The sequence below is a fragment of the Furipterus horrens genome, unplaced genomic scaffold (assembly GCF_987537825.1).
Source record: "Furipterus horrens unplaced genomic scaffold, mFurHor1.1.pri manual_scaffold_9, whole genome shotgun sequence".
NCBI classification, from domain to species: Eukaryota; Metazoa; Chordata; class Mammalia; order Chiroptera; family Furipteridae; genus Furipterus; species Furipterus horrens.
In genome coordinates this window covers 33,200,094-33,216,840 of record NW_028327179.1, presented here as the reverse complement: position 1 = coordinate 33,216,840, position 16,747 = coordinate 33,200,094, and the positions used below count along the sequence as shown (strand labels likewise).

The 16,747-nt window shown below is 40.9% G+C and overlaps 1 protein-coding gene across 3 annotated transcripts in view; it reads left to right on the top strand.

Annotated features, from left to right (window-relative positions):
• The first annotated feature begins 811 nt into the window (after window positions 1-811).
• The window catches only part of GATAD1 (GATA zinc finger domain containing 1), a 484,957-nt gene continuing 469,021 nt past the window's right edge, over window positions 812-16,747 (top strand). For 2 of the 3 annotated variants that reach the window (XR_016513052.1, XM_090287242.1), the window contains exons 1-6: window positions 812-1,380; window positions 2,082-2,207; window positions 4,199-4,258; window positions 6,694-6,877; window positions 12,328-12,419; window positions 15,412-15,542. Coding sequence is in view for 2 of the 3 variants with exons in the window: in XM_090287242.1 (XP_090143368.1) it covers window positions 1,102-1,380; window positions 2,082-2,207; window positions 4,199-4,258; window positions 6,694-6,877; window positions 12,328-12,419; window positions 15,412-15,542 (872 nt within the window). In the remaining variant the exon portion in view is untranslated. Of the gene's footprint in view, window positions 1,381-2,081; window positions 2,208-4,198; window positions 4,259-6,693; window positions 6,878-8,542; window positions 10,100-12,327; window positions 12,420-15,411; window positions 15,543-16,747 lie in introns of those variants that run through there. The other variant, XM_090287243.1, reaches the window with a different exon arrangement.

Below are 16,747 nucleotides of genomic sequence, written 5' to 3'. Positions count from 1 at the left end.
AGGTCTGGGAGGGGGAGGCAGGACTATGTGTAAATAAACAATTCTTTTTCTTTTCACCAAACTCTGGTATTAAGAGTTATAATTCTGGCGGCAGGCAATCGGGCCCCTAACTAAACAGCCCATGGGTTCTGTTTCAATCAGAGCAGCCCAGGGGTTCTGTTACAAGACTCCTTTTCCTGGTGCGACCTGTACTGACTAGACATTAACAGAAGGGGCTGGCTTTTCATAATGAGCTGTCCTAAGCCAACTGCTCTGGAGTGTAGTCCAAGGAAGGCCCAAGACCCTTTCAGGGAGTCCTCTGGGTCAAAACGGTTTCCCAACAATGCCAAGCCAGTTATTTGCCTTTTCCACTCTCATTCTCTCACTGGCGTCCTGCTCAGAGGCTACAGGCCATATGAGGACATCGCCCAAGTATGATGACATCACCCAGTGGCTGAAATGTCTAGTTCAACTCCTAACACATAAATGTCCATGGATATGATCAAAAGTACTGGGGGGGGGGTCTAAATTATAATTTTTAAGCGTGTAAAGGGGTCCTAAGCAGGAGTGCCAGATTAGCAAATAAAAATACAGGATGCCTCGTTAAGTTTAATTTCAGATAAACACGAATGTTGCATGGGATATACATATTGAAAAATTATTTGTGCTTATCTGAAATTCAAGTTAATTGGACATCCTGCATTTTACCTGCCAATCCTAGGTATAAGGTTAAAAAGTAGCAAATAGCAAATTGAACGATAGCGCGCGCTCCGGGTGGGCACTTCCGGTCAGGCGGGTCCCCAGAGCGCTGGGCTCCGCCCATCGCCGGAAGCCTCCTTAGGGCCGCTGCTCCGCGTCCCTGTCAGGCCGGGTGCTGCCGGGGCGGCGCCTCCGGGAGTCTTGCGTAGCCCGGGGCTGGTGCTGGGCGTCCCGCGGGAAGAATCGGCTTCCTGCCTCCAGCGGGCAGAGGCCGCGGCCTGGTCCCAGCGTGGACAGCTTGGCGCCCGCGCCCCAGCTGTTCTTCCCGTCTCTGGACTTGGCGGGCCGGCCCTCGGGCGGCCGGGGCTGGCCGTCGCCATTCCCGTGTCGCTGCGCCCGCGGGGGCCGCCCGAGCCGGCCACGATGCCCCTGGGCCTGAAGCCCACTTGCAGCGTCTGCAAGACCACGTCGTCCTCTATGTGGAAGAAGAGCTCCCAGGGGGAGATCCTCTGCCACCACTGCACTGGCCGGGGCGGCGCGGGCGGCGCGGGCGGCGCGGGCGGCGCGGGGGGCGCCGGGGCAGGGGCCGCCGGCGGGACAGGAGGCAGCAACAGCTGCGGCGGCGGCAGCTTCAGTGCGGCGACCCTCGCCAGCACTTCAGCCGCCCCTTCCCAGAGCAACGGGGGAGGGGGCGGCAAGCAGGTGAGCTCCTCTGGCCCCTCCCGCCGGCGGAGGCGACCAGGGCGCAAGGCTGGCTGCGGCCGGGCGGGCGCGGGCCTCCGGGCCGCCACCCTCACCCCCTGAGGAGATCTTAGTGGGTGCGTCCCAATCTGAGCACCGTTTCTCCTGAGAAATTTAGTCTAAAGAAGCAAGAAAATTAAAAATTCTTGGAGGATCCCCTCGTTATAATAATATTTCGGGGAGCACCCAGACATCTCAGTGTCCACAGATACGTAAATAGGGTCATGCTGCTCACAAAGGGTATTTGGTCATTATGTCATGCTAGTAGTATTACCATGTCATTATTGTAAGTGGCAGCACAAGTATTGCGTGGTAGGAGGTGGCAAACCTACGCCGCTCTCTGGCGTTGGAGAGTGGAGGTGTCAGGGGTTTCTCTCTTACAAACACAAATGGACAGACTTCCTCCTTGTCCCCGCGTGTCCTGTTGTTCGCAGCTCGCGCCGTCCTGGAGGCTCTGGAGATGCTTGCCTAGGGCTCGCCCAGTTTTAATTTGCCGAGCGCGTGGGATCACCCCGCGTAAAAAGAAAAGGCGCCCTCTTATTAATTTTTGAATGTCCGTGTAAAGCGCATCGCTCTGGGATCCCTGTAAGGCAGTTGTATCGGAACAGCAACCTTTCCACGCTTTTTATTTCTTTCTCTTTTTCTCTTAATTTATGTATCAGAGTAAGCAGGAAATTCACAGGAGGTCGGCTCGGCTCAGAAACACCAAGTACAAATCTGCTCCAGCTGCTGAAAAGAAAGTTTCCACCAAAGGAAAAGGGAGAAGACATATTTTTAAGTTAAAAAATGTAAGATGAGTGTGGATCATGTTTCTTCCTGGAATGCCCTTGGGTTTGTCGCCACCACTTTGTGTTGGTAGCTCTTCTCTGGCTGGTGGGAGCGGTCCAGGCTTGCTCCAGAGGCCTGGGCTCTGCCGTGGGAGGTTTAGTGTTTATGAAGTTAGTTATATGTTTCTCTTTTGGGAGTTTTCCTTTTTCCTCTGGGAAATAGAAAATGGGAGTCTAGAAGAAGCATAAACCTTGGGTGCATTTTATTGGGTTCTTTATGGCCAAGTTCAGTAAGAAAAATATTTTTTTATTCTTTAAAAATCTAAGTTAATAGAACTGGAATTCATTTCCATATTTGTTTGTTATTATAGCCCCAGAAAACATATTTTATTTACTTGTTAATTTGATGAATATGAATTAAAATTTTGCTAAACCTTTAACTATTCTTCTGCTGTAAGAAAATGGATTGTTGGGCCCTGGCTGGTGTGGCTCAGTGGACTGAGCACCAGCCTGCGAGTCAGAGGATTCTCGGTTGGATTCCCAGTCAGGGCACACGCCTGGGTCGCAGGCCAGGTCCCCAGTTCAGGGCATGCAGGAGGCAACCACACACTGATGTTTCTCTTCCTCTCTTTCTCCTTCCCCCTCTCTCAGAAAATAAATAAAATATTTAGAAAAGGAAATAGATTGTTGAAAGACTTGTGGTGGGGGTATTTTAAAGCACATTTTTAGTGCAGTAAATTCTCATTATCTTTGTAAATACAAAGGGACATGGTCAAACACAATTGGACACCTTTTTAAAACCTCAATGTGGTATTCTTTCCTTTTCAGAATAGGAATGGTTGACTTACCAGTAAAGGCATTTCTGAAGTTGGGCCTATTCATTCATAAAACGTAAAAAGGGCCCTCCAATGTATTGTGCAGTATATTATTTTCTTACTGAAAATAGTCCTTAAGATTTTTATAATTTAGTTTTCTAAAAATTAGGTATTCGTTGATTATACAAAACATGTTCAGTAAATATTCATTTGATTATAGTTATATCACTTAAACATGTTTTCCTCTTACATATGGTAGAATATGTTCTTTGCAGATATTTCAATATCAATTTCTCTAGCAAACTCTTTAAGGATGATACCAAGACATATTTGGGAAGGCCTGTTTTCTCTGTTGTTACATAAAAGTGTATATTTCAGCTTAAGAACAGATTTTAATGATTGGTGAGTGGTGGCAGATTACTAAGAACTTCCAAGGAATTTTCTTTTCCCTTTTTTTAAAGTATTTTTATTGATTATATTGTTACAATAGTTCCAATTTTTTTTCCCCTTTGCTCCCCTCTGCCCAGCACCCACCTTCCCCCAGCAATCCCACCCCCCTTAGTTCATGTCCATGTGTTGTACATACAAGTTCTCTGGCTTCGCCCTTTCCTATATTATTCTTTAAAAAAAATAATTAATTTTTTATAACAATAAAAAATAACAATTCCCCCCCAAGGAATTTTCTTCTAGTCTTAGTTCAGGCTTGTTAGAATATTCGTTCTGATGGTATCGAGTTTCATAGCTGGTTCCATAATTAGGTTGAGATGGAAAAGTTCATCAAGGGGAAAACACTTCCCCTTTGTGCTCATCTACCCATTTTTTACTACTTCCACTTCTGTCATGCTTAGGCCATTAGAGGCAATATATTTTTATAACTAAAATGTTAATGTGTAATAAAGCTTTGAGAGGGCTTGTGTTAGCTCTCAGCAGCATAATCAGAAGCTTATTCTCTGGTTCCCAGCAATTTTTAAGCTAATGGTAGCAGAAATAGCAGTGGAAATATTCAGATTGTGTTTAAGCTGCAACATTCAGGAAATCATTTGACTTTATTACATTTTTCGTCACCAAACAAGAAATTTAGTGTTTCTCAAATTACAGAACTCTTACATAATATATGGCTGGGAAAATGCCTATACACACACACACACACACACATACTGTATAAGTGTACTAATATTTTTACTTTTTTTTTCATAGCCCATCAAATCTCCTGAGTCAGTTTCCACCATCATCACTGCTGAATCAATCTTCTACAAGGTAAACCTCTATGGAGTTACGGAAGGAAGATTTGGGCCTACATTATAATGTACTACTAAAATTCTGGCTTAGTCTGAAGGTCTCTGCTACTCTGTAACAAAATGTGATTGTGCTTTTTGTCCTTTTCTAAACTATTTCTCCCACAGGTAGCTATTATAAAACATCTCATCTAGAGCTGAGGTGGGAGGGGAAGTTGTCTATTGAAATATGATATGAGGACCTTAAGAATTTTTTAAATGTAGATTATGGGAATTGTTTTAAAGATCCTAACATATGACATGGAGTTGTGCACAAGTGAGCCATCCTAGTCAGTGTGATGGCACTGACAGTGAGAAGGACAGAGGCAGGACTTACACTAGTAGAGGATATCTAGTGGACAGAGTAGGCACGGAGATTGTAAAATGCCTTTAAGCAGAATGAGAGGGTAAGGGCAGTGGGGATTAGCACCTATTGGGAGTCTGTGGTAGAAAAGAGAGAGTCCAAGATGTTTTGATAAAGCAGAAGGTCAGGTTTCCTAGGACCAAAGCCCATGGACATTCGATTCTTCAGTGAGAGAGGTGACGTTTCATTATTTTTGAACCAGAAAACTAGGAAAGCAGTTGGAGCAAAGAAAAGAGCCCTTAGGCCTGGTAGGCCTGGCCCAGGCAGTAACCATTAAGTACTGTCACTTAGGGGCAGTGATGTGAGTTAGTGCTTTATACTTGACCAAACTGCACTGAACATTGAGAAACAAAAGCAATTATAGTCCTTGAGTGTAAGTTTTTTTGTTAGCCCAGAATCTGTGTAGTCTAAAACAGTCTATACCCAGGCAACCACCTCTCCTGTTTCCAACATTTCATACATTGTTAATAACACATAGCTAAAGTTCAGTGTGTGCTTGCTATTTATCAGGCACTGAGATGAGCATTTCATGTGCTTTATTTCATTCAGTCCACTCCATGTTGTAGGTACTATTATCCCCATTTTATGGATGAAGACATGAAGTCACAGAGAGGTTAATTAACTTGTCCAAGATCACATAGCCATAAGTCATGGGGTGAGGCCACCTAATGCCTGAGACCAAGTTCAGAGCTCAGCTCCTGGCTCTACTGCTTGGGCAAGTGGTATGTGCCTGAGCTAGGACCAAGCTCTCTAATGTTTCTTCATCTATAAAACAGGGATTATAAATAGAAACTACCTCATTGTGTCAAGTGAAATCATGAATGTTAAGCACCTTATAGAGTAAGCACTCAGTGAATAGTACAAATTATCGTCATCACATTTTCAAATTTGTGTATTATTTTCATAGCTGATTGAGATAATAGCTTAGTGTACTAATGATTTTTAGGCATGTCTTAATGGAAAGCACATGAGATCTGTTATATCAAGTGTCAGTAATTTATTACTGTCTACCATGTTTCCATGAAATAGCAGGTAGTGGATTGTGGCCCACATCAACTATATCCATCCATAATGATCCAGATGCAGCAGTCACCCTTGGATACACGGATAAAGGGTTCACCAGGAGAAGCCTCTGGTCTGTCAGCTGCTCATGTCACAGCTCAATTACTGAAAATATTTTCTCACAATCATTTTTATGGTTGAGGTGCACACCCCAGCAGCTCTACCTGCTGCTAAGGCCCTGTTTTGAGAGAAGCAGCAATGAATTGCACCTGAAGACTGGTTCTTGCAGTCAAGGAGAGTATGGTCTACAGATACCCACAACCACCTAAGGAAGTGCTGAGTGTCATAAATATTTGGATCAGCCATTATGGATGTTCAAATGAGAGGTTATTTCCAGTTCAAGAACTAGGGAAGAAGGTATGGGGTATATGGGAGAGGCCTAAACACAAGACATGCACAGATTAGTTAGTTGGGTATGAAGGAGAATATGGTATGAATGCCAGAATTAGCAGTGAACAGGAAGGGAAGAGACAAGTGCAAGTGAGGTATGTAAATTGAGGGTAAAACTATCCTAAAGACTGATGATAATTTTTAAAAGTTTCATCATTTCTTTTGTTTGAATTTATAGTATCTCTTTTCCTTGATGGTTGAAGAGGAAGGTATATAGAGTATATTTTCACGAGATAAACACAGAGATAGACTGCCAAGCTGGTTTAGGAACCTCAGCTGCAGCTCTGCCTTGTGTGGCTTTCAGCAAGTCACTTAACCTTCCTGTACTCGATGGTTCTAGCCAAAGTAGGAAATCAAAGTATTTTTATAGACACATGTTCTCTCCAAATGCAAGTTGTGTGTTTATGAAATTTTTTTTATATTCACAAGTGAAACAGCTTTAGAATTGGCATCGAGCATATAAACATTGGTACATTAGTCCATTTCAGCAACCTTTTATTGACGACTTTAAAAACTTGCTTTTACATTAAGGAAGTTCCAGTTCATAGCTGTGGTGGTATTCTGTTTTCTTTAAATATGGGATTATCTTCTGTTTCCCCCAGGGAGTATATTACCAAATTGGAGATGTTGTTTCTGTGATTGATGAACAAGATGGAAAACCCTACTATGCTCAGATCAGGGGTTTTATCCAGGACCAGTATTGTGAGAAGAGCGCAGCGCTGACATGGCTCATTCCCACTCTTTCTAGCCCCAGGGACCAATTTGATCCAGCATCCTACATCATAGGTGAGTTAGACAAATGGTACAGGTCCCAATTAAGTCTCTTGTTATTATGTATAAGACTGCTTGGACAATACCACAAGCTGAATGGCTTAAACAACAGAATGCTGGAAGTTCTGGTTGATTTCTGGTGGACCTCTCTTCCTGACTTGTGGACCACCAGCTTCTTCAGTCTCTCTTCTTATAAGAACTTAATCCTAACAGATTAGGGTCCCACCCATATGACCTCATTTAACCTTAGTTACTTCCCTAAAGCCCCTGTCTCCAAATACCATCACGTTGAGGGTTAGGGCTTCAACATAGTATCATTCAACATAGAAGCATAAATATCATTAAGTACAATAAAGTAAGCTTTATAGAAAACATGAAAGACATTTATATAGCTGGGTTTGAGTGCTGTCAGTTTCTTAGATCAGGGCAGTATGCACTTGCAAAAAGTGATGTGGATAAGATTTTTTTGAAATAACCCATGGACATGGACAACGGGGTGGGGATTGACTGTGGGAGAAGGGTTGGGCTGGGGGGGGGGAGCAATGAGGGAAAAAGTGGGACAACTGTAATAGAAAAATAATAAAAATAAAATTAAAACAAATAAAAAAAAACACAATTTTTTTTTTTTTTTTAGTGACCCAGGATTAAACTACTAAAAGAATTCATTGCTCAGGAACTAGGTTACTTATAAAAAATTCGCTCAAAAAAAAATTTCTGAAGGAACTGTCATGGTTATTCCTAGAATCTTATATGTTCTCAATATGTATCCTACATGTTACACATATCATTCTAGACCTTTTTATTAAAAATCATTGATTGTTGAAATGGCAGCCACTGTACTCTTACTAATTTCAGTGCTGCCAAAAGAGATGGTACAAACAGCTCTTCATGTAGACTCACAAGAAGTTACTGATTAATTCAGTTCTGAAAGTGTTCAGAGTTTTTAAATTAGTCTGAACTTTTTAACCTTTATGCAATGAACATGTGTTACTTTTGCATCCTGAGGAAAAAAAAAACAACTCAGGGACAAATAACATTCCACTGTCATTCTCACCTGCATATCAAGTTTGATACATGACGAGTTTTAGTCTTCTGCTTGTAAGTACATAAAAGGGTGGACTTGCATTTACCTGATCTGTTGGATGGGATTCTCGGCAGAGGCAGTAATGTGACAGAGTCACCTCTGGGGCTCTGCTTCCTCGGTTCCTAACCCTCAGACTCCAGAGCACAAACTTCGTAGCCAGACTGTCTGGGTTCGTAGCCCATACACTTAATAGCTATGTGGTATTGGACAGGTTCCTTACTCTTTCTTGCCTCATTTTCCTCATATGTAAAATTGAAATAATGATAGTGCCTACCACAGAGGGCTTTTGTGAGGATTCAAAGTATTGATATATGAACAGCACTAAGAACAATGTGAGCATATAATAAGCACTATGTAAGGCTAAATATTGTTTTTAGCTTCCTTTCTATATTGAGTCACTTTTGGGGAGAATGCTATATTCCTTAAGCAGTTAAAGGGGAAAAAATAATAGAGTAACTTCAGAGTAATACATGTTCCAAGGGCTAATGTCAAGTCACCACCAGAGTGGTTTCTCCTAGTGTCTAGATATTATAACATTTTATGATAATAATATATATGTTCAAAATGTGTTTAACCTTTCCATTGGCTGCCTTTAGGACCAGAGGAGGATCTTCCAAGGAAGATGGAATACTTGGAATTTGTTTGTCATGCACCTTCTGAATATTTCAAGTCACGTTCGTCACCATTTCCCACAGTTCCCACCAGACCAGAAAAGGGCTATATATGGACTCATGTTGGACCTACTCCTGCAATAACTATTAAGGAAACAGTTGCCAACCATTTGTAGTTTAAAAAGTAAAACTGGATTTCCAGTTTTTGTCTATTTATACTACTACAAGATATGCCACATGTTTGTTTAATGAAATTCTTAGATGGAAAAATGACTAAAAAGTTTTCCCCTACTACTCAGTAATCATTAGCTTATTTATTACTAGTCACTTGAAAAACTAAAAAGGATAGAAAATAATTAAATTATTTTGAACTTAAATATTACATTCTGTATGTGTATCTTCCCAGAGAGACCATTAGGAACATAGTGTCTATTTTCATTCATAATTTATTTCTAGAAACCTATAAAATGGATTTTTTTTCCTATAAGAACAATATATGAATTAAGATTTGAATTTCTGATCAAGGAATGAACCAAATAAAATGTAGCTATGACCAACAGTAGCTATCCCAAAGTTACACAAACTTTATTTTCTCTTCTAGAAATTACTATGGCAGATTGTTGGCGGCTTTAACCTGAAGGAAAGTGATTGGTGGATAATTTTATTAGCCCAGACCTTTCCTTTTAAAATTTTCATCTAATTCTGTAGCACACAGGGATTCAGAATCATTTTGTTGATCTTAATGTTCTCTCCCACATTCTCAGTCAAAATGAGGCTTTCAATCTAACCGTAAAATTTTATAGCGCAGACAGCTAACCTCACTAAAAGCACATAGGAAACGTACAGTTCAGGTATCTTGGTCGTTTCTTGACTACCATTAGAACAAGCATTGGATGGCCATAAAAATGATTAATAGGTCAGCTATAGCTGAAAAATAAATTTATAAATTTTTTTTGTAATTGAAAATAAAGGTAATAATTAGCATTGATAGCTAAAATAACGTCTACCCTAAAATTAAACCAATTTGCTATGAACTCAATAATAGACTTAAAGCAATGCCTCGGGCTTAGAAGGCCTGTTGTATATGAAATTGCCCAGAATTCGGGTACAGGTTTATTTCAAGTGCAAGTCAGTCAAGTCAGGGAGCAATGGTGTGAAAATGGGAAGAAGTGGAGATTGTACATGCTTGCCTCCTCTTCTGGCTTAACCAGCATTTTTTAACCCAGGAGAATTTGTCAGAATCTAAGCATAATGATTTTGAGCTATAGCACCTTTAACTGTTAGCCTTTTCTACGCGGTTAGGGTTTGTGAGCTGGAAAGAAACAACTGTAGATAGAGTTCTGTGTTCATAGTTAGCTCTGTGTATAGTTATCTTTCTGTTCACAAAAATTTTAGCAAAATTGATTGTAAATGCCGTTGTAAATAACTTTCTAAATGCTAATATTCAATGCATTTTAAATGTATTAAAATGTATTTTAAGAAATACATTTTAATACAGTGAATTTTTCACAATGTATTTTTCACAATGTATTAAAATATATTTTTCACAGTGTATTTACTTTGGATTTATTTAATTTAAATGAGTAAGTAGGGCTTTGATCCAAAAAATGCTACAAATAGAAAACAGCAGTGTTGTAGTTTTCATAAATTGGAGTGACAGGTTTGTCATCAATATATAATAGATTTTAGGAATGTCAAAGAATAGCTGATTGATAAAATGAACACTTAATGTAAGATATTTATTAAAATGAGGCAATATTTATTTACTGTTATTGATTTTAGGGGGTGAGAGGAAGGAAGAAAGAGAAACATTGAGTTTTGTCTCACTTATTTATGCCTTCATTGGTTGATTCCTGTATATACCCTGATGGGGGATTGAACCCACAACCGTGGTATATTGGGATGATGCTCTAACCAACTGAGCTTCCTGACCAGGACCTAAAATGAGGAAATAGTTAAAAACCAGAGCATATATTGACCATTTGTTTATAAATTGGTAGATATTTGTATAGTACCTTTTAAAATACATTGAATTTTCACTTTCTTCCTCAGTGAATACCGGTGACTCCCATTGCTTACAGGGTAGATTCGTACCATTTTTCCTGATCTCAAAGGCCTGCCTGGTCTATATTTATTCCCAGCCTTATCTCTGCCTTCTTAACCACAAATCAAATGTTTCTCCCTGACACCATCCTCATTTTCCTGGCTGAGTTCTTAATACCGTTTTCTACAATTCCACAAGTAAGTCTGAGGACTCAACCAGCATCTTGCTGTTTCTGTAGCGGAATGACTTAGAACTTAATTCATCAGTCTGCTGAACTGTTACTTTTTCAGAAACATAGCTACTATCCAAAGTTTTTCTACATCCTTGCTTTTAACTGTTGTGGCTTGCTTCAGGCCCTCAAATTATATCACTCCATGAGACCTTTCTAGATTCCCATGGCTCCTTGAAATCAATCTCTTATTACATTTGTTTCTATTTCTGTTGGCCTAGGTCCCCCCACTCCCACCCCCTGTGTTTCCTGGCATGTAGAGATGGTGTGTTTTATTTATTTGTCTTTGTAACTTCCACAGCTCCTAACCCAGGTGCTGGCTTATGGTAGGTGCTTAGTATAGAGTTTTTTATTTTTCTTTTTATTGTTCTTCTATTACAGTTGTCACATTTTTTCCCCTATTGCTCCCAGCCCACCCCTTCTCCCACAGTCAATTCTCACCCTCTTGTCCATGAGTATAGAGTTTTAAGTTAGATGTTCTTAAGATGCCCATCAGTATTTTAATTAATACTAGTTTATACTAACTTTGGCTTAAACTTCAAATTCTCTTGTAAACAGCCAACTCAGGTAGAATTTCAAATTGTTATATTCTAAGTTGTTTTAACAGGATGTTTTAAAAATGGTCTTTAATGATTCCTCATACACAAATAAATCTTATCATGAGTAGCTAAAAGCAAATTAACCCAAACCACTCACGTTCTTGTCTGTGAAAGGCTTTTCCAGAACTAAGTTTGCAATAGAGAAGTTTGAATCGCAATTACATTTCAGCTATAAGTAAGTGAAATCATAAGGACAGTGGATTAAAAAAATTATTTTACATGTGTATGTGTGTATTCATAAATACACAGATATAGTACACATACTCAGAATAATGTTCTGTCATGGATCAGAAATGAGAGGGGCATTTTGTGGATTTTGCTTTGCCACCCTGGGCATGTTTTAGGAACTGTTTTTTACTTCATACCAGATATGTAAACCATACCTTTTGTAGGAGGGTCTATCTCCTACACTCCCCAAAATATAAGCCAGCACGTCAGCTCCAGGAAGAAACAAGAAAGAACCCAAATGGCAAGAGGTGAATGCCCAAGTAAGTAATAGTGCTTTTGTTTGCATTTTTCTTTATACTTTTCAGTATTTTCCAACTTTTCTACAATGAGCATACATAAACACAGTATTTGTTTTCAGACTGCCCAACTGTGGCAAGGAAACACCAATTTTTAGTCCATAAGTATATAGGACATTTAATAAATAGTTCTTAAACCCTTGCAGGGGAGATAAATGATATATTGAGGAAATAAATTCAGAGATTTAGTTAATTTCATGCATTAGTGATTCTAGGAAAGAACTCAGATGTGACTCTTAGGCTTAAGCCCCTTTTAGTTCTGCGTTGAAGGGCACCTAAATCATCCAAACTGGAGACTTGGCAAGCACCAGAGACTGATGCAGGTTCAGGTTCGTCCTTCCTCTCCTCCACTTAAAGTCTACCTTCCTTTCCAGACTGCCTTGCTGATTTTAGGCCTCAGGCCCAGACGCAGAAGCAAAAGCCTTACACAGACTGTTCAACGGGCTGCCACAACACATTGTGTCAGGTAAAATCTCTGTCATAGCTCCTTCATTCTCTGTCTCTGAGCAAGTCCTGATACTGAGACATTGATGGGTAAGGCAAGGCCCTGCCGTTCTTCATTATAGCTATGTAGAATTATTTGGCCTTAAAAAAAAAAAGTAGATGTATTACTTTGATAATTTAAAAAAATTTTTACTTATTGATTTGAGAGAGAGAGAGAGAAAAGATATAGATTATTTGTTCCACTTACTTATGCATTCATTAGTTGATTCTTGTATGTGTTCTGACTGGGGGTCAAATCCACAACCTGGGTATGTTGGGGTGATGCTCCAACCAACTGAGCTACCTGGCCAGGACCACTTCGATAAATTTTTTAAAATGAAAAGTAATGAAGGAGGTCACATAGAGAAAGATGAACAGATTGGATTATAAAAAATTTAGTTTCTATGTGTCAAAAAAATCTGTATACAAAATTACTTTTTTTCTGTTAAAGAAGTGAGAATACTAACTCATATTTCTTATTCAACATGACAGACTGGCATGTAATTACTCAACCACAAGCGGAAAAACTACAATCATAACTTCAACTTCTTATAACATGACTATTTCAGATTACTCTGACTTCTATGTTAGAAGCTGGGTAGAAGGGAGGAGGTTTATAACAAAAACACCCATAAACCTTAGGTACTTCTCCTCATGGACTAGGAAGGCAGGAGAAACAAGACAGTAGTAACTTTAGAGGGTGAAGGTGCTACTGGGGAAGTGTAATTTTTTGAAAACTCAAATCTTTCAGTCCAGAAATCCTCTCCACAAAGGTAGTAGGGAAAGAAACCACATTTATTATCAACTGAGCATTAAACCAGAATGTGATGCTCATCACAGGCAATTGGCCAAGAGATTGACTGCAAAGACAAAGAAATCTGGACCTTCTCTATAGCCAAGCAGATGCAACCCATTACATACCTGTTCCTAAGATAAACAGTAATTAATTGTTAACTAAGAGAACTTGACAGCACCATTAGTCACATACAGTTCTTCCTAACTTGACCTGGTAATTGGGGTGACCACCTATGTTAGCTAATCGACTTGATCCAGAGGGATGAGGGGATACAAAACTCCTGTCTTTATGACAGGAGGTTCTTTACAACCTGAACTCCTCCTCCCTCCCACAGAAACTGGGGAAAGTGGTGCTACCTCCTGATGTTTGTAAGTCAGAGAGATGGCTCCCAGTCTTTTTTTTACTTTTATTTATTTATTTTTAGAGAGAGGGAAAGGAGGAAGAGAGGGAGAGAAACATCACTGTGTGGTTGCCTCTCACCACACTTGTGCCCCCAACTGGGGACCTGACCTGCAACCTAGTCATGTGCCCTGACTGGGAATCGAACCAGTGACACCTGGCTCGCAGGCAGACGCTCTATCCACTGAGCCACAGCAGTCAGGGCTTGGCTCTCAGTCTTTAAAGACATTCCTAAATCCTAAGCTGACAGAGGCTTATGTAGTTTCAAAAAAGATACATTTCAAAGGGGCTGAGAAAATACTTGTGTTTACAAGTTTTCTAAGGTAAATATTCTGACAAAAGGGGATGGGAGGAAAATCTCTTCCCTTATTTTTCACAGTGGAGAATTAAGCCTCTTATTTTAAACTCGCATTTGCGCTTCCAGTGCACACCCTAAATTTGGAAGGAGAAGCAGCTTTTTGACTCGAACACTCATGTGAGGGCTGCTACTTTTATCTCTGTGAGAGTTTCAATGCGGAGGCCACTTCAGGGTTTGGGTAGAGACCCAGGGCTGGATTCCATTCTCATCTCCGCTCACCCAAAGACCTTCGGGCAGTGCATGCCCTGCAGAGCCACACCTGGTGGTCCTCCTCACTGGGGCTGTGTTAACACGTCCAAGAGGTTCTGAATTTACAAATGCCAAAAGCATAATCCTGTACTGGAGGAAAATTCACTTTCTATTCATTCTCCTCCATGAGCATTTGTCATCCCCCTTTATTTTTCTTTCTTTTTTTCTTTTTAAGATTTTATTTATTTAATTTTAGAGAGCGGGGAAAGGAGGGAGAAAGAGGGAGAGAAACATCAATGTGTGGCTGCCTCTCACACACCCCCAACTGAGGACCTGGCCCACAACTCAGGCATGTGACCTTTCAGTTCAGAGGTGGGCACTCAACCCACTGAGCAACACCAACAAGGGCTATCAACCCATTTTATATTTCAATACTTAAGCATATGGATTTTGAAGATGTGTTTAGATTCCACCTCCCTCCCTCACCTTTATGCCAAGGAATCACAAACACATTAGTATCATCTCTGGACCTTTAAAAAACAAAACAAAAAGACACCTGCGGCTCAAAATTCCACGGCAACCAATTCAATTAAAATCTGAGAGGGAGACTGGGGCCTCCCTCACTGGGTTCCAAAGAATCTAGTAAAACCTAAAAATACAAAAAAAAGTTTAAAGTTTCAGAGGTGATTCTAATAAGCCACCAGAAATGAGAACCACTGATTAGGCTAGTTCTCTTGTAGTATATAAAGTTCAGCTGATAAAAGCTTTAATTTCTACAGAGGGAGAAGGAGCTCTGCTAGTATCCTGCTTTGGGACAATGTAGGAAGATAATCAAAAGCCTGTTCATACCGGTAAGCTCTAAAAAGGTAATTCGTATATAGGAGCCCACAAAATGAAGGTTCACGTTACAGATCTTAACCTGCACTAAGTCAGCCTGGACTCACCGGAAACACCTGCCCAGGAAACCTGCTCTAGCTCAAGCACAGTCCTGCAGCTCAACTGCAGCTAGTTTGCCTGACCCTAGCGAATCGGCCCTCCTGTCTGCCAGGGAAATCCCCACGCCTGCCCAGCCTGCTGCTCCTGCCTCGCCTCTCCCCACACCGTACCGGGCTGCGCTCTTGCCCAAATCTCTCGGACATGGCTGCTTGGGAGGCTCTGGCTCCCGAAGTCCATGGCTTGTTTCCCCAGGATAAAGGACACCACGCTGTTACTAAATTGTTTTTGTTTTGTCAGTCGAAAGTTTTGGCGACAAGGTGGTACCGAGGACAGGTGCTGAGGAGTCCGGGGCCTGCTCCTCGACGCAGGTGCAGGAAGCCACGGAGCCCCTGTGCGCGCTGCCTCGCGGGCCGCTCACCGCGTTGCGGGTAAGCTTCTCCAGGATTGAACTCCACTTACCGTGCGTTCTGAGTTCTTCGGGTTTGTTTGTCCCAGTCCTTCCAGGTGGAAAATTGGGGTGTGCGGGACCCTAGATGTTTCAGGGTAAGACTCAGGCGGCCACAACATTTGGGCTTGTAGCCGACCTCACCTACAAGGTCCTGAAGGTCTCAGGAACTGGGCTGGCAGTCAGAAACAGCAAATCTGGCTGAATTAGGAGTATTTCAACTAGGGTACCCCTCAAGCTAAAGAAGGCAAGATAGCCGCCGTTAGGGGACTGAGTGAAATCTGGTAAATCAGCATAAATTGCTGGAAACTTGGGGAAATAAAGAAATTCAGACTATTTTGGCCAGTGGCATATCAAAATCCAAGCAGGCTCAAGTCACACAACCAAAAGCCTGACGTTTTTTCAATTATAGTGGACGTACAATATTATATTAGTATCAGGTATACAACATCATGATTAGATGTTTATATAATTACAAAGTGATCCCTTCCAATAAGTCTACTAGTCTAGTACCCACCTGGCCTTATACATAATTATTACAATATAATTGACTATATTCCCTATATTGTAGTTTTACATTCTTGTTACTATTTTATACCTGTCAATTTGTGCTTTTTAATCCTGTCCCCTTTTTCATCCAGCCTCCAGGCCCACCTCCCATCTGGCAACCATCAATTTTTTCTCTGTATCTGTGAGTTTGTTTCTATTTTGTTTTTTAGAATCCACAGGTGGAATCATGTGGCATTTGTCTTTCTCTGACTTATTTTACTTAGCATAATACCCTCTAGGTCCATCCATGTTGTAGCAAATGACAAGATTTCATTCTCTTTTATGGCTGAGTGATATTCCATTGTATGATATGTACCACTTATTCACTTATCAGTGGACATGTGGGCTGCTTCCATAGCTTGGCTATTGTAAATAATACTGCAATGAACATGGAGGTATAGATTTTTTTGAATTAGTGTTTTGGGTTTCTTTGGATATACTCCCAGAAGTGGAATTGCTGGGTCATAAGGCAGTTCCATTTTTAATTTTTGAGGTAACTCCATACTCTTTCCACAGTTGCTGCACCAGTCTGCATTCCCACGAATAGTGCACAAGGATTCCCTTTTCTCCACATCCTCACCAGCACTTGTTGTTTGTTGATTTATTGATAATGGCCATTCTGACAGGTGTGAGGTGCTG